At 38.6% G+C, this 21,089-nt stretch overlaps 1 protein-coding gene across 1 annotated transcript in view; it reads left to right on the top strand.

The window, feature by feature from the left end:
* The first annotated feature begins 9,002 nt into the window (after nucleotides 1-9,002).
* The window catches only part of LOC127448248 (anosmin-1-like), a 109,119-nt gene continuing 97,032 nt past the window's right edge, over nucleotides 9,003-21,089 (top strand). The window contains exon 1 of the mRNA XM_051710643.1: nucleotides 9,003-9,241. Coding sequence (XP_051566603.1) covers nucleotides 9,059-9,241 — 183 coding nt within the window. The 5' untranslated portion in view covers nucleotides 9,003-9,058. The remainder of the gene's footprint in view (nucleotides 9,242-21,089) is intronic.

A 21,089-nucleotide genomic window follows, 5' to 3' on the forward strand; every position in this document is an offset into this window, starting at 1 on the left:
GACTGACTGAACTTGAGTTTTATGTTGGATGGAAATGACGGAGGGGTTTATTCCTACTTTACTTATACAGAAGACTTCATGAAGGGTGAAAAAGCTGTTCAAAGCAGCACTTTAGACACCCAGTGTTGGACTGCTGTAGTCGTGCCTTTGTGGACTTGAAGGTACTTGCTCCAACACTTCAGTGTTTGCTGTGTTTGAGTAGTCACCTCAGAAGGGTGTGTTCAAATGGTTGCAATCCTTCATGCTTCACTTTTATAGAATGTAGAATGACAGTAGTGCAGTAGTTTACATTGAAACGCATATCATTTTGCTTAAATTATGTTAAAATATGAATGCAAATTCAGTGACTCAATATGATGGATTCCAGATGTCTGATGGCAACTGGACGGCTTGTAGAGGGGAGAGGTTAACCGTCCTTGAGAAGTGTAGGGAAAACCACAGAAATGGGGTCAACGTAGACATCAGGGATTAATTTTTGCCTTTTGCTGATGTCATCTATGTGGCATTAATTTTTCGGCCTGTTTTTGTGCATAGTCCGATGACAATTTGCAGGTTATTGTTGAAAGTTACTGAGTTTGATTACCTTTAAACATGTCTGACACATACGTTGTGTTATTCCAACCAAAGTCAACCAGATTTCAGAAACTTTGATTCTGTTCACTTACTAAAATATCGAAGCATTCTCAAAACAAGACAAATTTACTTGGGAAGCAAAATACCAGAATTACTCTAACAAAACCTCGATTCAAAGGGAAAACAAGTTTATTTTTCTTCCATCATTGGCAAATAGTTTTTTCATGTTTTAACATAAACTCCACCAAATTTGGTTAGGTTTCTCTGAAAACAAGACTTAATATCTTGTGCCATTATATGCTTCTTAAGTCATTTTTTCTTGTTTTAAGAATGCTTTGATATTTTTGCCAGAAAATAAGACAAAAATATGCTACGCAGTAAGAAAATTATTAGGGGTTCAAGCCCGAAGGGCTGAAACCCTATTGTAATTGTAAGGATTTTTATTTGTATTATTATTCTGCCCTAATAATATTATAGTGATCATGGCGCTATAGTGATCATGTTTATGGCCCATAACTCCTAAACCGTCTGTTGAACAACATACTTTTTCGAACTCCTCCTAGGCCGTATGTCCGATTCGCACGAAAATTGGGGTGTGTCTACTATGACCCCTCCTGACAAAAGGTTACCAAAGGAAATTTGATTCGTCGAAGCGTTACGAAGATATAAGCCAACAAATTGGTCAGGCGTTATCCATTTTGTACGTATTGACCAATATCTACCTAATGAAAAGCCCAAATGTTATGAAACTTGAGACACATAGACAACAGGACATTCTGAGGATGCACGCAAAGTCGTTAAAAATTTCGCCTACAGGGGGCGCTACAACAAAATAACGCTCATAACTCTGCAACCGTATGATCAAGTTGAAAATTGGTATGCATCTTGTAGGGGCCAAAGGCTAATATATCCTACAATATCAGTTGGACAAATAAAAAAACATGGCCGCCAGCAGCCAATCAATTTTCAGCAAAATGGCTGTATAAATTAGGTGTGTAAATTATTGTATATTATCCAATGTTACCTGTTATTGTGAACTACATCTAGGACTCCCTAGGTCAATAATTATCAAAGAAAAGTTGAACTTTAGTTATTTATTTAGTTATTTAGAGCATTTATCATGTGGGTTTGACCAAGTGTATCCAAAAGCCTATAATTCCTAAAACCTTTTTGGAGATTGGGTGCTTTGTGGCTTTATAACGGTTAGAAAGTAAAAAAAAAATTACCACCTTAACAATTATCCTGTTTCATGATTGTTGAACACAAGACATCAGAGTCATATTTAACACCAGTTTGCAAATTCAACAACTTACAAAGTACATATACAAATACATACTTTTTTTGCATACTTTGAAAGTTCTTAAAAGGCTTGAACCCCAACAATTGCTGCTTGCAGCTATATTTATTATTATTATTATTGCTGTGTTAACATTTTTCTGGTGAAATATAAACATAAATGAATGTGAAAGTGAAAATATTAAATGCCATGGATCAATAATCCATTATTTTGTAAAGGTGGGGTCAAAATTATTTTTTTGCCAATAATTTTGGAGCAAAACTATAGAAATAAAAAAAGTGGATTCAATTACATCTCTGAAATATAGGTTTTGCACTAACTGAAGAGTCACATTTGGTGCTTATTCTTAATAATAGTGTTTTTTTTTTAGCAAATCAAGATTTTGTTATTATTGTTTTTATGTGAATATAAAGGTCCATTTCTATCTTCAACATTATTTGTACTTCAGACCTTTGTTTTGTTAGACAGGAAAAACTAACTCATGTGACCCACATTTCGTTTTCAGCCATTGAAAATGGATAAAACTGAACAATTTATGAATAAAGCCACATTGAGAGCTCCATTTCTCTGGGATTTAACCATATAGAGCCGTTAAAATGAATACAAACGAAGGAAAGTTTGTTCTGAAACAGAATCTATAAAGATATTAAGATATCTTTAACACTTCTAGAGTTATAGGCACTCCAACATTGGAAAAACAACACAAAAAAGTGTTTTCCCCCATTTTTGGACTCACACCATTGGCGTATAATGCAACAAGAGGTGCTGAAGTCGACTGATTATAGTGATAGACCTAAATATCTCTGTGTCATAATAAAATTATAACACTGACACCTTTGTTCACAGAGAATGAGTGTTTTCATGTGTACAGATGTAAACAATAGTTGCCAGGCAAGATCCAGGGTCATCCTACTCTGAACAGACCGTGTGAGGAGCCAGAGTTCCACCTCTGCCCAAATAAACATCTTTACTTGGCTGTGCCACTCACGTTAACTGTTCAGTGTTGGCAGACAGCATTCTCAGCCATCATGGCTATGAAAAGGAATTGCTGAAGTAAGTGAAAAAAAATCTAAGCAACATGATGAGTTCTTTTAACGACAACTGTCTTAAAAATTGCAGTGGCACAAAAGCGGGGTACGCAGAACGTGTAATGCATAAGGGGTCACATTAAGGGGGTCGCCAAATCAACCCAGAGGGGGGGCTAGGACGGCGAAACGTTCCATATTTTATATTGCACTAAAGTCAAAAGAAATTCAAACTAAATATTATCTGGAATATTTTTATTTAGAATTAAAGGAATATTTCGGGTTCAACGCAAGTTGAGCTCAGTCGACAGCATTTGTGGCATAATAATGATTACCACAAAAATAAATTTTGACTCGTTCCTCCTTTTCTTTAAAAAAGCACAAATCTGTGTTCCAGTGAGACACTTACAATGGAAGTCAATGGGGTCAATTTTTGGAGGGTTTAAAGACAGAAATGTGAAGCTTATAATTTTATAAAAGCACTTACATTAATTCTTCTGTTAAAACTGGTTGAACTTGTTAAAAGTTGTAAAAAATGTAGTTTTTGCAGGGATTACAGTGTTTACGGCGTTATGTCGTCATGGCAACGAAGCTTTAAAATTGTCTATAACTTTACACAGATGCGGTTAGTAAGTGATTTTATCACAGTAAAATCATGTAAACACACATATTGTTTATGTCTTGTGTCTATACTTTTGAAACAGTGAGTATTTTAATGTTTACAGATTGACCCCATTGACTTCCATTGTAAGTGACTCACTGGAACACACATTTGTGCTTTTTTTAAACAAAAGGAGGGACGAATTGAAATAATCAATATTATGCCACAAGTGAGCTTGACTTGAATTTAAAAGTTTCTTTTTTTTTCTTTGCAGTGTATCTTTTTTTTTTTTTTCTGTAATATTAGATTGTAAAACCTGAAAAGAAACATTTTCAATTCAATGTATTTGTTGTGTTTTGAAAGCAGGATACAACAGTAAGGGGCTGTTCACAACAAAAGTGTGGAAAAGTTTTTCCATTTGCACTGTTTTTTTTTTTCTTTTTTCTCCCTTTTTCTCCCCAATTTGGAATGCCCAATTCCCAATGCGCTCTAAGTCCTCGTGGTGGCGTAGTGACTTGCCTCAATCCAGGTGGCGGAGGACGAATCTCAGTTGCCTCCGCGTCTGAGACCGTCAATCCGCGCATCTTATCACGTGGCTTGTTGAGCGCGTTATCATGGAGACGTAGCGCATGTGGAGGCTTCACGCTATTCTCCGCCATCCACGCACAACTCACCACGCGCCCCACTGAGAGCGAGAATCACATTATAGCAACCACGAGGAGGTTACCCCATGTGTCTCTACCCTCCCTAGCAACCAGGCCTATTTGGTTGCTAAGGAGACCTGGCTGGAGTCACTCAGCACGCCCTGGATTTGAACTCGCGAACTCCAGGGGTGGTAGTCAGTGTCAGTTCTTGCTGAGCTACCCAGGCCCCCCTCATTTGCACTGTATTTAATGTAAACATGCGCTAGATGGACGACTTTGAATGATGCCCGCATACTGCTGTTTTTCAGCGTCTTTCTTAGATTTCATGTTAGGTTAAATAGAATGGAAACTTTAAAAATGCGTCCCTAGACACCCGTGTTCAGTTCAGTTTTTTTAGGTCTGAACGGCCCCTAAGTACATGTTATTCAGAAAGACCAGTGTGCTGGATATAGTTTTGAAGATGTAGTAAAATGCATGATTGGAGATCATGCAACACCCTTCAACAACACATGGATGCAATAAGCCAACAAATTAAGCTATTACAGAAGTGTTTAAGGTATGCAGATATCCACGTTTCAAGGGTTTTAAGAGCAGCCGGGGATCTGTCGTGCGTTGGGCTACAAACAGAGCCAAATATGGCCTTTCTGGTCACACAGGCCATAGCAAATATGAAATGAGCACAGATTGTTGACCACACATGGTACAGAGAAAAACATTAGCAGAAATGGCAGAACATGACCAGATGTGTGTGCGGCCAGGCTTCACAAAATTGGCTTTGGTGAGTCAACTCGCCATTTGGTTGGTAACTTTATTAGGAACTGCATCATATCCAGTAGTATGGAATAAATCGCAGTAACTATACTTGCACCCTCACTGTGTACTTCTTATAAAAAATATAGGGTTAAGTTTGTCAAAATAAACTTTGATGTTGGCTTGACAAAGCCTTGCTTGAAAGTTTAAACTAGTTTTAACATTTTAAAAAGAGCAACATAAAGCAGATCAAAGGCCTTCTGTGGGTTTGTTTACGTTTGAATTAACAAGCATTCCGTTGGCCCATTTGAAAATTGGCCCAATTCTTCAGATATTTGATCATGCGCTGTGTCAAAACAGTAAGTCCGACTAGTAAGAAAAGACATAACAAACTATTCCAGAACAGTCCGAAGGTCTGTACCAATTTTGGTGGCTGTAGCTTGAAAACTCTGGGAGGAGTTAGTGTCAGAAAAATCAGGATTTTGAAAAAAACCCTACACCAAGTTTGTAGAATAACAGCCAACATAATGATGCAAAATATAAATAATTATTTTCTCAATTCACTCATCACTGGCAGGTGTGACAAATGTTAATTTTTGACCCTGTGTGTGTGGTCAATATAGCCCTGTCTGTGGAAAATTGGCTGTATGAATTCTTCTAGCAGTTCTTGGCTGCTGGTTCGCCTGTATAAGATAAGGCCTCAGACTGTATGAGCCTCACTGCTTTCATTAAAGAGGTACGAGCTGCAATATTTGGCACAAACACTGACTGGCCCAGGGCGAAGTGGTACGCTAGGCCAGATCTGCTGAGTATGAGTCCCAGTTTCTGTCCTGCACTGTTTAGGAGGCATAAAAACCCCATAAAAACTCATTAGATGAGAATGCTGCTGCCGTTATTACGGTGGGCAAGAGCTTTTGCTTCACGAACAGTGAGAAAGTGAAGTCATAACATTTTATAAACCCTTCTGGGAACTTTCTCAACTATATGTGGGCACTTTTGTTAATGGCTGTGAGGTCTTTGTTTGTTATCTCCAGTCTTAGGAGCTATCAAGATCTGGGAAGACGCCAGTGTTGCATGATCGTTGTTGTTACATTTTAATTAGGCTTATGGTCATTTTTTTGCCACGCTGCATTTACACATGGCTGATAAAGCTAATGCTGGACATGTTTAAATACTTGCTACATCTGAAGCTCACATGGGAAGTTTCCACTAAAATCTGAAGTGTGATTATTGCTCATAGAGAATGGTTTTACAAACACCCTCCTTGTCTACTAACATGGTCTGATAATCTCACTGCAGATCTATGGAACCGGCTTCTTGGGTTAGTATCATCTAGTTTGCATGCAAGAATGTTAAAACATCATGTTAGCTGGCTTGGTTTTCTTTATTTGAGGAATAGGGAAGACTGGGGCTAGTTGTCACATGGCGAAGATGTCACAAGAGACCTATCTCAAAGTTATAAAATGTTAAGTCATATGAACTCGCCCTCAGAAGCGCGTGATAGGTTTACGCCTAAACTGTAAAAATCCCCTTGATACACAAGTCACTCATATGTGGTAACATTTGAAAGCTTAGAATATTTTCATAGAACTCCATCACTTTTGCATTAACATTAAAAATAATAACAAAACAAAGCCTTAAAAACTTTACATCACTAATGAGCGCCACCTTGAGGTGACGATGTAGAAATAAGAGTATGAGTATACAAGTTTTTCACATAGCATTTAAATAGACATGTCATATATCAAATGAAAGCCTTCGTTCTCATGAAAGTGACTGTACATTTTATTTTGTTGTTGTGACACCTCAGTTTGAATGTTTATCAAAAGAATCACAAAGTGAAATATGATTTCTGTAAGACAAGAAAGACAAATGTCTCATGTCTGCTCCGATCACTGCTTCTGTAAGCCCCAAATAGCCACAAACTCTATATCAGCTCTTACCGTAGGTTGTTTTCTTTCAAATGAGCCATTGTTTACTTGTCTGTGAGCTTGTTTGGGTGAATAATCCAATGTTATGTCTCAGATGTCTAGAAAATTATTTGCAATCCAGCAGAAAGGCATGATAAACAAATCATCAGCAAAATATGTTATCATCAGTGTTGGGTTTAATGCATTACTAAGTAATTAATTACTGTAATTAAATTACTTTTTCATTGAAAAAAGTAAAGTAAGGGATTACTCTTAATTTTTCAGTAATTTAATTACAGTTACTTCTGATGTAATTGCGTTAAATATTGTATAGACAATAGAGCAATTCTATATAAAACAATAGTGAATTTAAAATCTAAATGTAACATCTAATGTTAAAATGTATGCTTTCTAATTTAACGCTGCTCCCTTAAATTCTTTGGCCAGTTCATGAATAATTTATTTGATTTTATATGATTTATTTTAAAGAATTAAAAGAACAGCAATCCTTTTGTCATAATGTCTATTTTAATATCCTTTCTGTTCTTTACAGTCAGTTGCTGATCCTAAACAACAAAAATAGAAACATTTAATTCTCATCGCACATGGAGGCGCTAAAGAAACCACGTGCGTCCTCTGATTCCGTAGTCTTAAAGAGACAGTACTGATTTAATATGTGTTCTACATATCAATGTATATACTTTTTAATAGTACAAATTATGAGTGTAAACAATAAACATGTAACAAAATGTATAATATCTTATTTAATGATGGAATACATGGATTTGTTAATTTTTATAAAGCTAAAATGTGTCCAAAATTATGAAAAATGTAAAATTTTACGAAAAGTTCGTAAAATTAATATTTTTGTAATGTTCCAAGTTAGAAGGTTCCCCGTACAATTAACAGCATTATCTGGGATATAATTTATTTTATACGCAAGCAAAGTGGACATTATAACTGACATATACCCATGTGAATCGGAATCGAATCGGGAAATCTGTATCAATGCCCAGCTCTAAAGTTGAAAGAGAAAAAAATATAGATTTTTCCTAGTACTTGCTGCCATCTAGTGAAATGAAATAGGACCTTTTTGCATGGAGACAGAGCAAACAAAACCAGAATTACATGCTTATATCTTTACACTTTGGAGTGAAAAATTGGAGGCGGCAGCCAAAAAATGCACTAGAGTTTAAGGAGTTCATTACACGATTGCTTGTTGTTTTGTACTGTATGTTGGTTTCAAACACACAAGCTGTCTTAAATTTGGAAATGTCTGTGAATTCTATCCTCCAACTAAATTCCAGTATCCAGGTTGAACTGTGTTCTCAGAAGAGGATAATTTTCCTCTTCTCAAGAGTCCATCTAGAAGAGTTGGGGCAAGTTGTCATGTCCTTTTTTGTATTTGTTGTCAAATTGGAGTTTCTGTTGGCCTGAATGGTTTGGTATTTTTTCAATGTTATCTTTAACATATTTTTTGCTTCACGAATTGTTTTGCGTTTTTTATTTGATTGTAAACAAAGTGTCTCTATCAAGTCAGTCCACTGTTGGCCATCTTTGGAACGCTCTCAGGAGATTTCCAGTCATGCCAGTGCAGCTCCTGTCTACTTAAATGGGAAAAGACCAAAATCTCCTTAACAGTTGGTCAAGATTTCTATCAAATGACATATTTTAAATCAGCAGTAAAATCTGAAAACACTGGTATCATAAATTGTGCTCCTTTACCGACGATTTCGCTAAAAACCGCAATTTTATCGGCTGTATAGCTAATGCGCATGCGCATTCAAGAGTTGATTGACAGGCGATGTCTGCATCTAAAAGGTGATTGGCTCGTTTAAATGTAAGGCGGGACTTATAGTCTACAGCCGTTGAGTGTTCCAATGTCTCCCGTTCAGTTTAATAGAAGTGGCCCGTCTCTGCTAAATCATCTCTGCTGTAAATCCATAAACTTGTGTTCAACTAACAGTATGTTCCCCCCCCCTGCGTAACAATGGTGGAAATAACTCCAGTCAAGACTCGACTTTCAATAAAATAAACTTACACTGAGAAATATTTTCTAGAGTACATGACAACAAGTTGAAAGGATATTCCCTTTTCCCTCAACTTCATTCCCGCCTCCTGGCGGCCGCGCGCACCTACCTGCGTCTCTTGAGGGGCGGGGCCGCGCGCGCTGACTCCTCCCACTGCAGCGCGAAACTTTGTTGAGTTGCAGCTGCAGCAGATCACTGACAGCAGAGGAGTCGCGCTGACGCTTCACGATGGCTCTGAGGCGCGCGTTTGTATTCAGTATATGGATTATTACAGTGATATGGACCGCCGCGCGCGCGGACGCGAGGAAACCGGACGAGTTCTTCAGCGGGAGCGTTTACCGCGCGAGATGCGCGTCGCGATGTCTCAGCTTGCACATCACGCGCATTTCTGCTGTTTTCAAACAATTCCAGGTACGGCAAATATATTTATTTATTTATTTATTATTATTATTATTTTTTTTAAATATATATATATATATATATATATATATATATATATATATATATATATATATATAGTAGTTCCTTAAACTTTGACATCTGTCACCCCCTCCCCATTTGGTTACATCCTTGCTTTACATTATTATTATTATTATTATTATTATTATTATTATTTTTATTTTTTTATATAACTAAAGAGCAGGGAGACCAATGACCCCCCCCCCCCCAAAAAAAGTTTACAAAACTAAATAGCTGAACTTAAAATACTTATTTTACACAACATTTGCTCAAAATGCACTGAAAATTGCTTATTATCTGTTGATACTATTATTCCACAAGTGGACATGAATGGAAAATAAAGCAAATTATTAGGTTAATTTAATTTTTTTGCATTCTGATATTATTTTCATCACAAATAAGCACATTGCGCCTCTAAAATGATCATTACTTTAGTACAGTAATTTATTTACAATAAAATTACTTTATTTCCTAAGGGTGAAAATATCAAATATAGAATTACTTTTCTTAAATCATGCCATTTCTTACTATTAACAATGTTTTTAAACTATAAAACTAATGATATAACAAGTTGACGACACATATTGTAAAGTGTTACCAAGAAAATCTAGCTTTTTATTCAGGGGCTTCCCAATTGCAGTGCTTTATTTATTTATTTATTTATTTATTTATTTTTAATAAAAGCAGTACAACAGTTATTACCATGATGTATAAACACCACTTTATATGTAAAAAAAAAAATAAAAAACATAGATTATTGAAAAATACATTGCATTAATGGGATATAATTAGGGAGAAAAATGTGCTTAATAGTCCCAAAAATTGGCTTAATTTTCTTTTTGAAAAGTGTCTTATTTTGTTCTTTTTATTGTGGGTTGAAATATCACCCAAACATGTTCTTGACAGGTTTCATAAGATTCATCCATAGCCTCAAGCAATTTATTTGTTTGTCAGTTCAGTCAGTTTAAAATATGCACCTAAATACCTGAATGCACCTAAAATGTTCTGGGTGTACCTGGATAAACTTTGAATGTAGTGTTTACCTAATGGCATTAATCAGGACTTTGTTGCATCTTTATGGTGCTATAAATTTAACAAATGACATTGCAGTTGGTGTGAATTTGGACCTTAAGTGAAGGAATTTATGCTGCTCTTGCTCTTGGTCTACACAATATTCTTCTAAAATTTCCCCTCATTGTGTTTTACTGCTGGCATCTGAAGGGACACAAGTGCATTCAAGGTGAATGCATGCATTGAAGCGTGTGGTTAATGCATGGAACTTGCCATGCAACCCAAAACAAGCTGAAATCCATCCTTATGCTAAGTAGAAATATGTTTATCATGGTTTATATATTCTTAAAAGAAATGTAAATCCATTTAGCTTGGATAAAGTGGAATGATTTGATGAAACATCAAAAGGGAAGTATGTAGCATGCTCTTGAAACATCTCTTTCTGATTCTCCGTAGCTTTTGTTTCGAGAGGAAGTGCCATGAGAGGCTGAGCTTGATAAAGGGCTGGTTAGACGGGCAGAGAAGCTCCAGGAATAGAAAGTGATTGTTGTTGGTGGACAGTCTTTATGGAGCAGACCCAGAGACTGTGTGTGTGTGTGTGTGTGTGTGTGTGTGTGTGTGTTCGCAGTTCTTTCATGTGAAAATGGGGGGTCTGGTCAGCTGCAAAAACATGCAGCCCCCCTCTAAACTGGCCTGGTGACCAAATGCCAGTGTCACACTCCGCAAAGACCCTTTGCCCTCTCGGAAGCTCCACTTGTGCAGTTACCAGCTTCCTGCTGGAAGTGAATAAATTCCTGCTTCCTCCCTCAAGAATTATTCAAGGGATTTTTAAAATATGTTGTTGTAAATGAGCATTCAAGATGTACAACGAGCATGTGAATGCTGTAATCACATAGAAATTATTATTTTTTTTTTTAAATTTAAACTTGGACATAAACCGAAAGATTAAGAATTTGGAAAAAATGTAAACAGAAACATAAAATTTCAGATTCGGCACTATTTCTCGATATATTGGCCTGGCCAATGAATTAAGTCAGTATTTTGCCATTTTGATATTAATGGTCGATAACAACCTGATCTCGTAGAATCACGTTACTATACTTACATTTTTTATTTTTACGTGGCTCGTTGTACAGTACGTGTCATAGCAGTTTCCTGGTGAAATGAACACTAGAGGCGCAACAACAACAATTACTTTTATTCGCTTACAAATCACGAGTAAAACGGCAGATTATCAGTTCATAAACACTTACTTTTCACCCTGTTCCTCACACAATGCTATCTTATGACATCTAAACATGTTTACTATAGTGCATGACTCATTTTAACGTTTGCAATTGACACGATTATTTGGGAGGTAAACTTTAAAGGATAAGAAGCTCAACACACAAGACCAAATACAATGGGGTCCAAAAGTCTGAAAACACTTCCATTTATTTTAGATTTTAACACACAAAAATACCATTATAGATCATATTATCAGCAAAAACTTTTAGTGATTAAAGTATATGAATCTGAAAATGTTTTATCATGTGTGCTTCAAAGGAAGCAAAGAAATCTGATTGTCTGTAATAAGAGTCAACGTGATCAGTGTCACTAATTTGCTTACATTTGAATAATGATGGCTTTCGACCAAAATGAGTTGTTTAATAATCAGTGCCCAAAATGAGCTGTTCAGTAACCGATGCCGATGCCCAAGATGCGCTGTTCAGTAACCGATGCCGATGCCCAAGATGAGCTGTTCAGTAACCGATGCCCAAGATGAGCTGTTCAGTAGCCGATGCCCAAGATGAGCTGTTCAGTAGCCGATGCCCAAGATGAGCTGTTCAGTAACCAATGCCGATGCCCAAGATGAGCTGTTCAGTAAGCAATGCCGATGCCCAAGATGAGCTGTTCAGTAAGCAATGCCGATGCCCAAGATGAGCTGTTCAGTAACCAATGCCGATGCCCAAGATGAGCTGTTCAGTAACCAATGCCGATGCCCAAGATGAGCTGTTCAGTAACCAATGCCGATGCCCAAGATGAGCTGTTCAGTAAGCAATGCCGATGCCCAAGATGAGCTGTTCAGTAAGCAATGCCGATGCCCAAAATGAGTTGTTCAATAACCAGTGCCCAAACTGAGTTGTTCAATAACCAGTGCCCAAACTGAGTTGTTCAATAACCAATGCCCAAAATGAGTTGTTCAATAACCAATGCCGATGCCCAAAATGAGTTGTTCAATAACCAATGCTGATGCCCAAAATGAGTTGTTCAATAACCAATGCCGATGCCCAAAATGAGTTGTTCAATAACCAATGCCGATGCCCAAAATGAGTTGTTCAATAACCAATGCCCAAAATGAGTTGTTCAGTAACCAATGCCGATGCCCAAAATGAGTTGTTCAATAACCAATGCCCAAAATGAGTTGTTCAATAACCAATGCCGATGCCCAAAATGAGTTGTTCAATAACCAATGCCGATGCCCAAAATGAGTTGTTCAATAACCAATGCCGATGCCCAAAATGAGTTGTTCAATAACCAATGCCCAAAATGAGATGTTCCGTAACCACTGCCCAAAATGAGATGTTCAATAACCACTGCCCAGAATGAGATGTTCAGTAACCAATGCCCAAAATAAGTTGTTCAGTAACCAATGCCCAAAATAAGTTGTTCAATAACCAGTGCCCAAAATGAGATGTTCAGTAACCAATGCCCAAAATGAGATGTTCAATAACCAATGCCCAAAATGAGTTGTTCAATAACCAATGCCGATGCCCAAAATGAGTTGTTCAATAACCAATGCCCAAAATAAGTTGTTCAATAACCAATGCTGATGCCCAAAATGAATTGTTCAATAACCAATGCGATGCCCAAAATGGGTTTTCAATAACCAATGCCGATGCAGATGTTTTACAAAATATGTACAAGCTGAAAATGTTCTTTATCCATTGACAATTAAATAGAATTTAATATTGATACAATTCTGTTAATTGGCCAAGTACGCTCTATCAGTTAATGCAATCAAAACAAAACAGTTTTGTGTCCACTGAAATTGGATTAGACATCTTTTTGGAGTTTTTCCTATTAAACATCTAAATAGCAATGTATTTATGACCGTTCAGGTATTGGTAATCTCCCCCATCCCAGACCAACAGACCAGGGGAACACCCAACCGTAAATTCTATGTCTGCGACTGTGCACTGAAAGGGCGACTGTGTTTGCTTGGAAAGCATCTGCTGTATGTGGAATTATTTATGTGTGAATGTATTAAGCCAAAGGTGTTAGAGAGGTCCTGTTTGCGCGTTTGACATCGTAAAAGTTATTTCGTTTTAAATTAAGCTCCTTTTGGCTCTTAACATTAATGTGCTGAGCCTGAGGGACACGTGCTCTAATCCAAAGGAAAGACAAACATTGGAAAGTACTTTTGACATGTCCCCTTGTCATGGGCCTTTGATACAAAATAACTTGGAATCAAACCACAGCAGCAGCTCGTATGTGTGCAATTATTCATTAGTTACAGTACGACCGCAGACATGAAGTCTTGTGCTGATACATACACACTTACTCAGATACTGAACGCAATCATATCAACATCTAACATGTGTTCAGCTAATTTTTTCTTGTTTGTAAATGAATGTTTCCACCAATCAGTCAATGCACTAATTCATTAAGTCAGTTGATGGCATAATATAAAATATACACCGATCAGCCCATCTGGCACCAACAATCATGCCACGCTCCAAATCACTGAGATCAAATTTTTTCCCCATTCTGATGGTTGATGTGAACATTAACTGAAGCTCCTGACCCGTATCTGCATGATTTTATGCACCGCACAGCTGCCACACGATTGGCTGATTAGATAATCGCATGGATGATTGTTGGTGCCAGACGGGCTGGTTTGAGTATTTCTGTAACTGCTGATGTCCTGGGATTTTCACACACAACAGTCTCTAGAATTTACTCCAAATGGTGTCAAAAATATACACAATATTAGGCAAGTGGTTTTAATATTGTGGCTGATCGTTGTAAGTGAAGGGCACAAAATACTCCACTACTCAGAACTGACAGCAATGATTGATAATGAAAACACAATAATAGCTTGAGTTTTCAGCATTTCTTTTTTAATTTTGTGACTGTACGCGAGTACACATGTAGTGCGAACAGCGTTGTCCGTTTCCTGAATGAATGACTCTTATGAGCTGATTCTTTTGAGTCTATAACAAGAAACATACTTTTGTGACCAGTGTAGTCTGATTCCTAAACAAATGTCTCTTATGAGCTGAATCTTTTGAATCTACAGTGAAACACAGCACGACCTGTGTAGTTTGTTTCCCGAACAAATGATTCTTATGAGTTGGTTCTTTTGAATCTTCACCACAAAACACACAGCGCGATCAGTGTAGTCCGTTTCCCGAACAAATGACTCTCATGAGCCGGTTCTTTTGAATCTACAGTGAAACACACAGTGCGACCAGTGTAGTCCGATTCCCGAACGAATGACTCTTCTGAGCTGGTTCTTTTGAATATACAGTGAAACACACAGTGCGACCAGTGTAGTCCGATTCCCGAACGAATGACTCTTATGAGCCAGTTCTTTTGAATATACAGTGAAACACACAGTGCGACCAGTGTAGTCCGATTCCCGAACGAATGACTCTTATGAGCCAGTTCTTTTGAATATACAGTGAAACACACAGTGCGATCAGTGTAGTCCGATTCCCGAACGAATGACTCTTCTGAGCCGGTTCATTTGAATCTACGGTGAAACACACAGTGTGACCAGTGTAGTCCCTTTCCCGAATGAATGACTCTTTTGAGCCGATTCATTTGAATCTACAGTGAAACACACAGTGCGACCAGTGTAGTCCGATTCCCGAACGAATGACTCTTTTGAGCCGGTTCTTTTGAATATACAGAGAAACGCACAGCACGACCAGTGTAGTGTGATTCCCGAACGAATGACTCTTCTGAGCCGGTTCATTTGAATCTACGGTGAAACACACAGTGCGACCAGTGTAGTCCGATTCCCGAACGAATGACTCTTCTGAGCCGGTTCATTTGAATCTACGGTGAAACACACAGTGTGACCAGTGTAGTCCCTTTCCCGAATGAATGACTCTTTTGAGCCGATTCATTTGAATCTACAGTGAAACACACAGTGCGACCAGTGTAGTCCGATTCCCGAACGAATGACTCTTTTGAGCCGGTTCTTTTGAATATACAGAGAAACGCACAGCGCGACCAGTGTAGTGTGATTCCCGAACGAATGACTCTTCTGAGCCGGTTCATTTGAATCTACGGTGAAACACACAGTGTGACCAGTGTAGTCCCTTTCCCGAATGAATGACTCTTCTGAGCCGGTTCATTTGAATCTACGGTGAAACACACAGTGTGACCAGTGTAGTCCCTTTCCCGAACGAATGACTCTTTTGAGCCGATTCATTTGAATCTACAGTGAAACACACAGTGCGACCAGTGTAGTCCGATTCCCGAACGAATGACTCTTTTGAGCCGGTTCTTTTGAATATACAGAGAAACGCACAGCGCGACCAGTGTAGTGTGATTCCCGAACGAATGACTCTTCTGAGCCGGTTCATTTGAATCTACAGTGAAACACACAGTGCGACCAGTGTAGTCCGATTCCCGAACGAATGACTCTTTTGAGCCGGTTCTTTTGAATATACAGAGAAACGCACAGCGCGACCAGTGTAGTGTGATTCCCGAACGAATGACTCTTCTGAGCCGGTTCATTTGAATCTACGGTGAAACACACAGTGTGACCAGTGTAGTCCCTTTCCCGAATGAATGACTCTTCTGAGCCGGTTCATTTGAATCTACGGTGAAACACACAGTGTGACCAGTGTAGTCCGATTCCCGAATGAATGACTCTTCTGAGCCGGTTCATTTGAATCTACAGTGAAACACACAGTGCGACCAGTGTAGTCCGATTCCCGAACGAATGACTCTTCTGAGCCGGTTCATTTGAATCTACAGTGAAACACACAGTGCGACCAGTGTAGTCCGATTCCCGAACGAATGACTCTTATGAGCCGGTTCTTTTGAATCACAGATTCCTGAACAGAAGTTTTTGTTTGTGCTTTTTTGAAACCTGAAATGATCTCAATATTTGGCAACAGATCAGACTGCTGAGGGCAGTAAAAAAAAGAAGTATTTCTTATTTCAAAATATTTCTTCCTCCAAAGAAAGAATCACTAATGGAACCGTTAAGGAATCGTAAAATTCCTTACGATTCCCATCTCCAGTGATAGAGTTGCATTGAAATGTCAGTGCAAATGAAACCGGAACTCGCTCCATCGCCCCCTGTCCCGAGTACACGATCAGTCAACCCTAGTGTGTGGTTGGATTATTTGTGCACTGAGGGAGATGCGACTGCTCTTTGGCCGTCTCACAGATGAGCTGTTTGTATGTTGGGTGTGTCATGGTGAACTTATCTTAACTACTGAGTAATCACTACTCTTCAAACAACACAAGTCTATTTGCCCATGAACGTGTCTGCTATAATCCATGTCTTTATCTTGGGAATCTCACTTTATTTCCATTGATCATGACACTTTACAGCTGCTCTATCTCGAGATGTTTTGCACCTAATGAAACGCTGATAAGGACTTCATAGTTTGCTCATTATACCACAAATGCTGTCATCTATGCTTAAATTGGATTGAACCCGGAACATTCCTTTAAAGTGTCCAAATACTTTTTGGGGGAAGAAATGATACCGATTTATTACTGATCTTCATTTGTCTTCTGTCTTCATATACCAAATGCATTGTGTGTTTTCCAATGACATTTCATTGGAAAGGTGTGACAGCATGATGGACGGCCCTTACTTGTCTGGTTAATGAAATGAGAGACGTATGGAACAGATTTAACCAAAAAAGGAGATATCCTCAAAACGATTTGCTGGAGCGTTTGTGGAGCAGTCCTGTGTTGTGTTAAACACTTGCCCTAAAGCAGCGCTCTGATTAAAGCATGTGAAAAAAATGTAAATAAAACACAGAAGGAGGAAAAGCAGAACTCTGAACAACGCAAGAGAGAAAAGTTGAAAGCACAGGCACAATCTCTCTGGGATGTCCAGGCGATGGTTTCCTCCAACATAACAAATTCCAACGAACTGGCGAAATCATAAGATATGGTGCGACTTGGCTTGTTCACATTTTTTAAAATCATGGTGAGGTTTATGAGCTTCGTAAATTACACGGTTTGTTTGTTTATTTAATTTTTTTCTATGGTAGTAAAAGTCAAACCGACGTGGACAATTTCGTACGATTTCGTCAGCTCGTTCTATTATTACGGCATGTCGTGACTCGTGAGGCCGGGTTGCTGTCCTCTGAAACTCATGGACCAAAAAAACCCTACTTGGCAGGCTGCGACAGCTAACAGACAGTCAAAGTATGGCTTCCCCCAACCTAACACCCCTAACACCGACATACCTGCATTCCTTCACCGCACAATGACACACCTGTCGTTAAAACGAACATGAATTGCCATCATCTAACACAGGGGTTTTCAAACTTTTTGATGTCAAGGACCCCCAAATATGATGACCCCCTTGGGAGGGACCCCCTTTCTAAAATATAGGTAGCTTTACATTTTTATGTCAGTGGGTACCACTTTGCAATAAGGTTCTGTTTGTTACCATTAGTTAATGCATTAGGTATCATGAACTATACCAATTTTTAAACAGCATTTAATAATCTTGGTTAATGTTAATTGATAAAAACAATTGTTCATGTAAGTTTTCTTTTCTCATTAACTAATGTTAACATACAACTTTTAAAATACAAAATGTATTAGTAAATATTGAAATTAACATTAGGCAAATTAACAAATCAAATCACTTTTACTGTCACACAACCATATACACAAGTGCAATAGTGTGTGAAATCCTTGGGTGCAGTTCCGAGCATCATAGTAGTTGTGACAGTGATGAGACATAAACATCAATTTACAATAAACATCAGATTTACAACACAATGTACAGTAATGCTGTAACAGTATTGTTCATTGATATTTATATTAATCAATGGAACCTTATTATAAAGTGTTACCTGTCATTGTAATAAAGGAAATTATGATTTAATTGTTTTGTGGATTTTCTCCCCAATTTGGAACGCCCAATTCCCAATGCGCCATAAGTCCTCGTGGTGGCGTAGTGACTCGCCCCAATCCGGGCGGCGGAGGACGAATCTCAGTTGCCTCCGCATCTGGGACCGTCAACCCGTGCATCTTATCACGTGGCTTGTTGAGCACGTTACCGCAGAGACCTAGCGCGTGTGGAGGCTTCGCTATTCTCCGCGGCATCCACGCACAACTCACCACGCGCCCCACCGAGAGCGAGAACCACATTATAGCGACCATGAGGAGGTTACCCCATGTGACTCTACCCTCCCTAGCAACCGGGCCAATTTGGTTGCTTAGGAGACCTGGCTGGAGTCACTCAGCACGTCCTGGATTTGAACTCGCGACTCCAGGTGTGATAGTCAGCGTCAGTACTCACTGAGGCTACGTCTACAGTAATCCGGATACATTTGAAAACGGCGTTTTCATTTCAAAACGCTGATCCACACTGAAACGTCTGAAAATGCTTACGTCCCGGTACTGTACATGAGTAAAACGTAAGACGCTTCGACATGCGTCATTTCCGTCAGGCGTTTATTTACTTTCCGTCTTTTTGAAACGTTGTGGCAATGTCGAGGAAAGGCACCGAGTTTTTTAAATGGACGGACAAACATACTCGGGACCCAGGTGTAATGTAATAGCTCTGCACACTTCTCTAATTATTTTAGACACAGTTTGTCGGGCTAATCCAAACGCATTCGCCATTCGAGTCTACCTTCGTCGCTTAAGTAGTATAGAGTACATGCAACATTTGTAACAACATCCACCGGTGATCTCAGTCGTGTTGTCTGGCCTTGAATATGAGGTCATAGAAGTTCACTCAGATGATATAGAGAGTCCCTAGATGTCCTAAAGTCCTCACGCCACTCCTCGGGCACGATAATTTAATGTACAAAATTATCCCACCACGTACGGGTGCGTCCAGGTCTCACCCAAAATCTCCGCTCCATGTACGGTCTGAAAACGCAACTGTCCTCGCGTTCCGCCGCTGAACAACAACTGCGAGTAAACATCCCGTCTCCTTTGAAGAAATGTAAGCTGATGTACAAACTGACATTAATCTTTAACAACGCAATCAAGCTGGAGAGTAGCCAAAACAACTGCGATACAACGTCATCCACCATCTTGTTTTGGACTGAATGTGTCACATGACTGCGTCACATGACTAAAAATGCGTCAACGTTTTCAAAAGCCTCCGTTGCCACAGTCCACACTACAGCTAGAAAATGGCGTTTTCAAATGTATCCACTTTAGAGTGTGTTTTCAAAAAGCTCCGTTTTTGCGGACAAAAACGCCGTCTCAGTGTGGACGGAAGGCCAAAACGGAGAGAAAATGATGCGTTTTCAAACGAAAACGTATTAGTGTGGACAAGGCCTGAACTACTCAGGCCCCCTTGAAAAGAAACTATTAAAATATTTGTACAAATCTGGAAAATGTTACTTTGTATTAAACTGAGAGCAAATCGTTTTGTTCTACTCTGTAATGTTGGATGTATAAACCTGAAGAAAAACATTTTCAATTCAATAAAAAATTTCAAATCTCAAATTTTGACAATCAAATGTGAAAATCTGACCCCAGTTTGAAAACCCCTGATCTAACAGTATATATTTTTGTTAATGCAACAGTTGGATGAAGATGGGCGTTATTTGAAAATATTAAATCTTAATGTTTTTCAACTTTTAGACGATATTCAGTATCTCAATATTTATGTATTTGCTTAAAATTGTTTTATATATATATATATATATATATATATATATATATATATATATATATATATATATATATATATATTTGAAAAAGTTATTTTAATATATGACAAATGCCACACTGAGTCTTCCATTTTTGAGTGATGATAGAAATGAATAATTTAATCATGATTCATTATTTTGAATGGATTCATTCACATTCAACTGGCTTACTGAACTTAATTGAATTTACCAACTCTAATGCCATTTTTTGCCACGTTTTAGTTCAAATCAGAGGTGCTTTTGAAACAGCTCTATCTTTATGCTCTCGTACTTGCGAGTTTCATGTTCGCAGGATCGTGAAACTAGTCTAATGAGTGTCTTTACATGCACAACGATACGCTGATAATGATCAAATGTGCGCACAACACTTGCGCACATTGGATAAGCCGGTAAATCAAAAATCATTGTGTGCCGATTGGTTTTATCTTAAACCATTTATGAACTTACACTGATTTAAGGGGTTTACATCACCTTCTACGGCCTTGTCTTATAAAGTATATTCGGTGTAAGATCGTGCATGTAAATGCGCTCAATGACATTAAATGTTATTGGGAAACTTAATGGGCAAATAAAAAGTGCATTCATCCAGGACATGCTGAGTGACTCCAGCCAGGTCTCTTAAGCAACCAAATTGGCCCGGTTGCTAGGGAGGGTAGAGTCACATGGGGTAACCTCCTCGTGGTCGCTATAATGTGGTTCGCTCTCGGTGGGGCGTGTGGTGAGTTGTGCGTGGATGCCGCGGTGGATGGCGTGAAGCCTCCACACGCGCTATGTCTCCACGGTAACGCACTCAACAAGCCACGTGATAAGATGCACGGATTGACGGTCTCAGACGCGGAGGCAACTGAGATTCATCCTCAGTCACCTGGATTGAGGCGAGTCACTACGCCACCACGAGAACCTAGAGCGCATTGGGA

This window comes from Myxocyprinus asiaticus, chromosome 11 (assembly GCF_019703515.2).
Source record: "Myxocyprinus asiaticus isolate MX2 ecotype Aquarium Trade chromosome 11, UBuf_Myxa_2, whole genome shotgun sequence".
In the NCBI taxonomy this organism is placed as follows: domain Eukaryota; kingdom Metazoa; phylum Chordata; class Actinopteri; order Cypriniformes; family Catostomidae; genus Myxocyprinus; species Myxocyprinus asiaticus.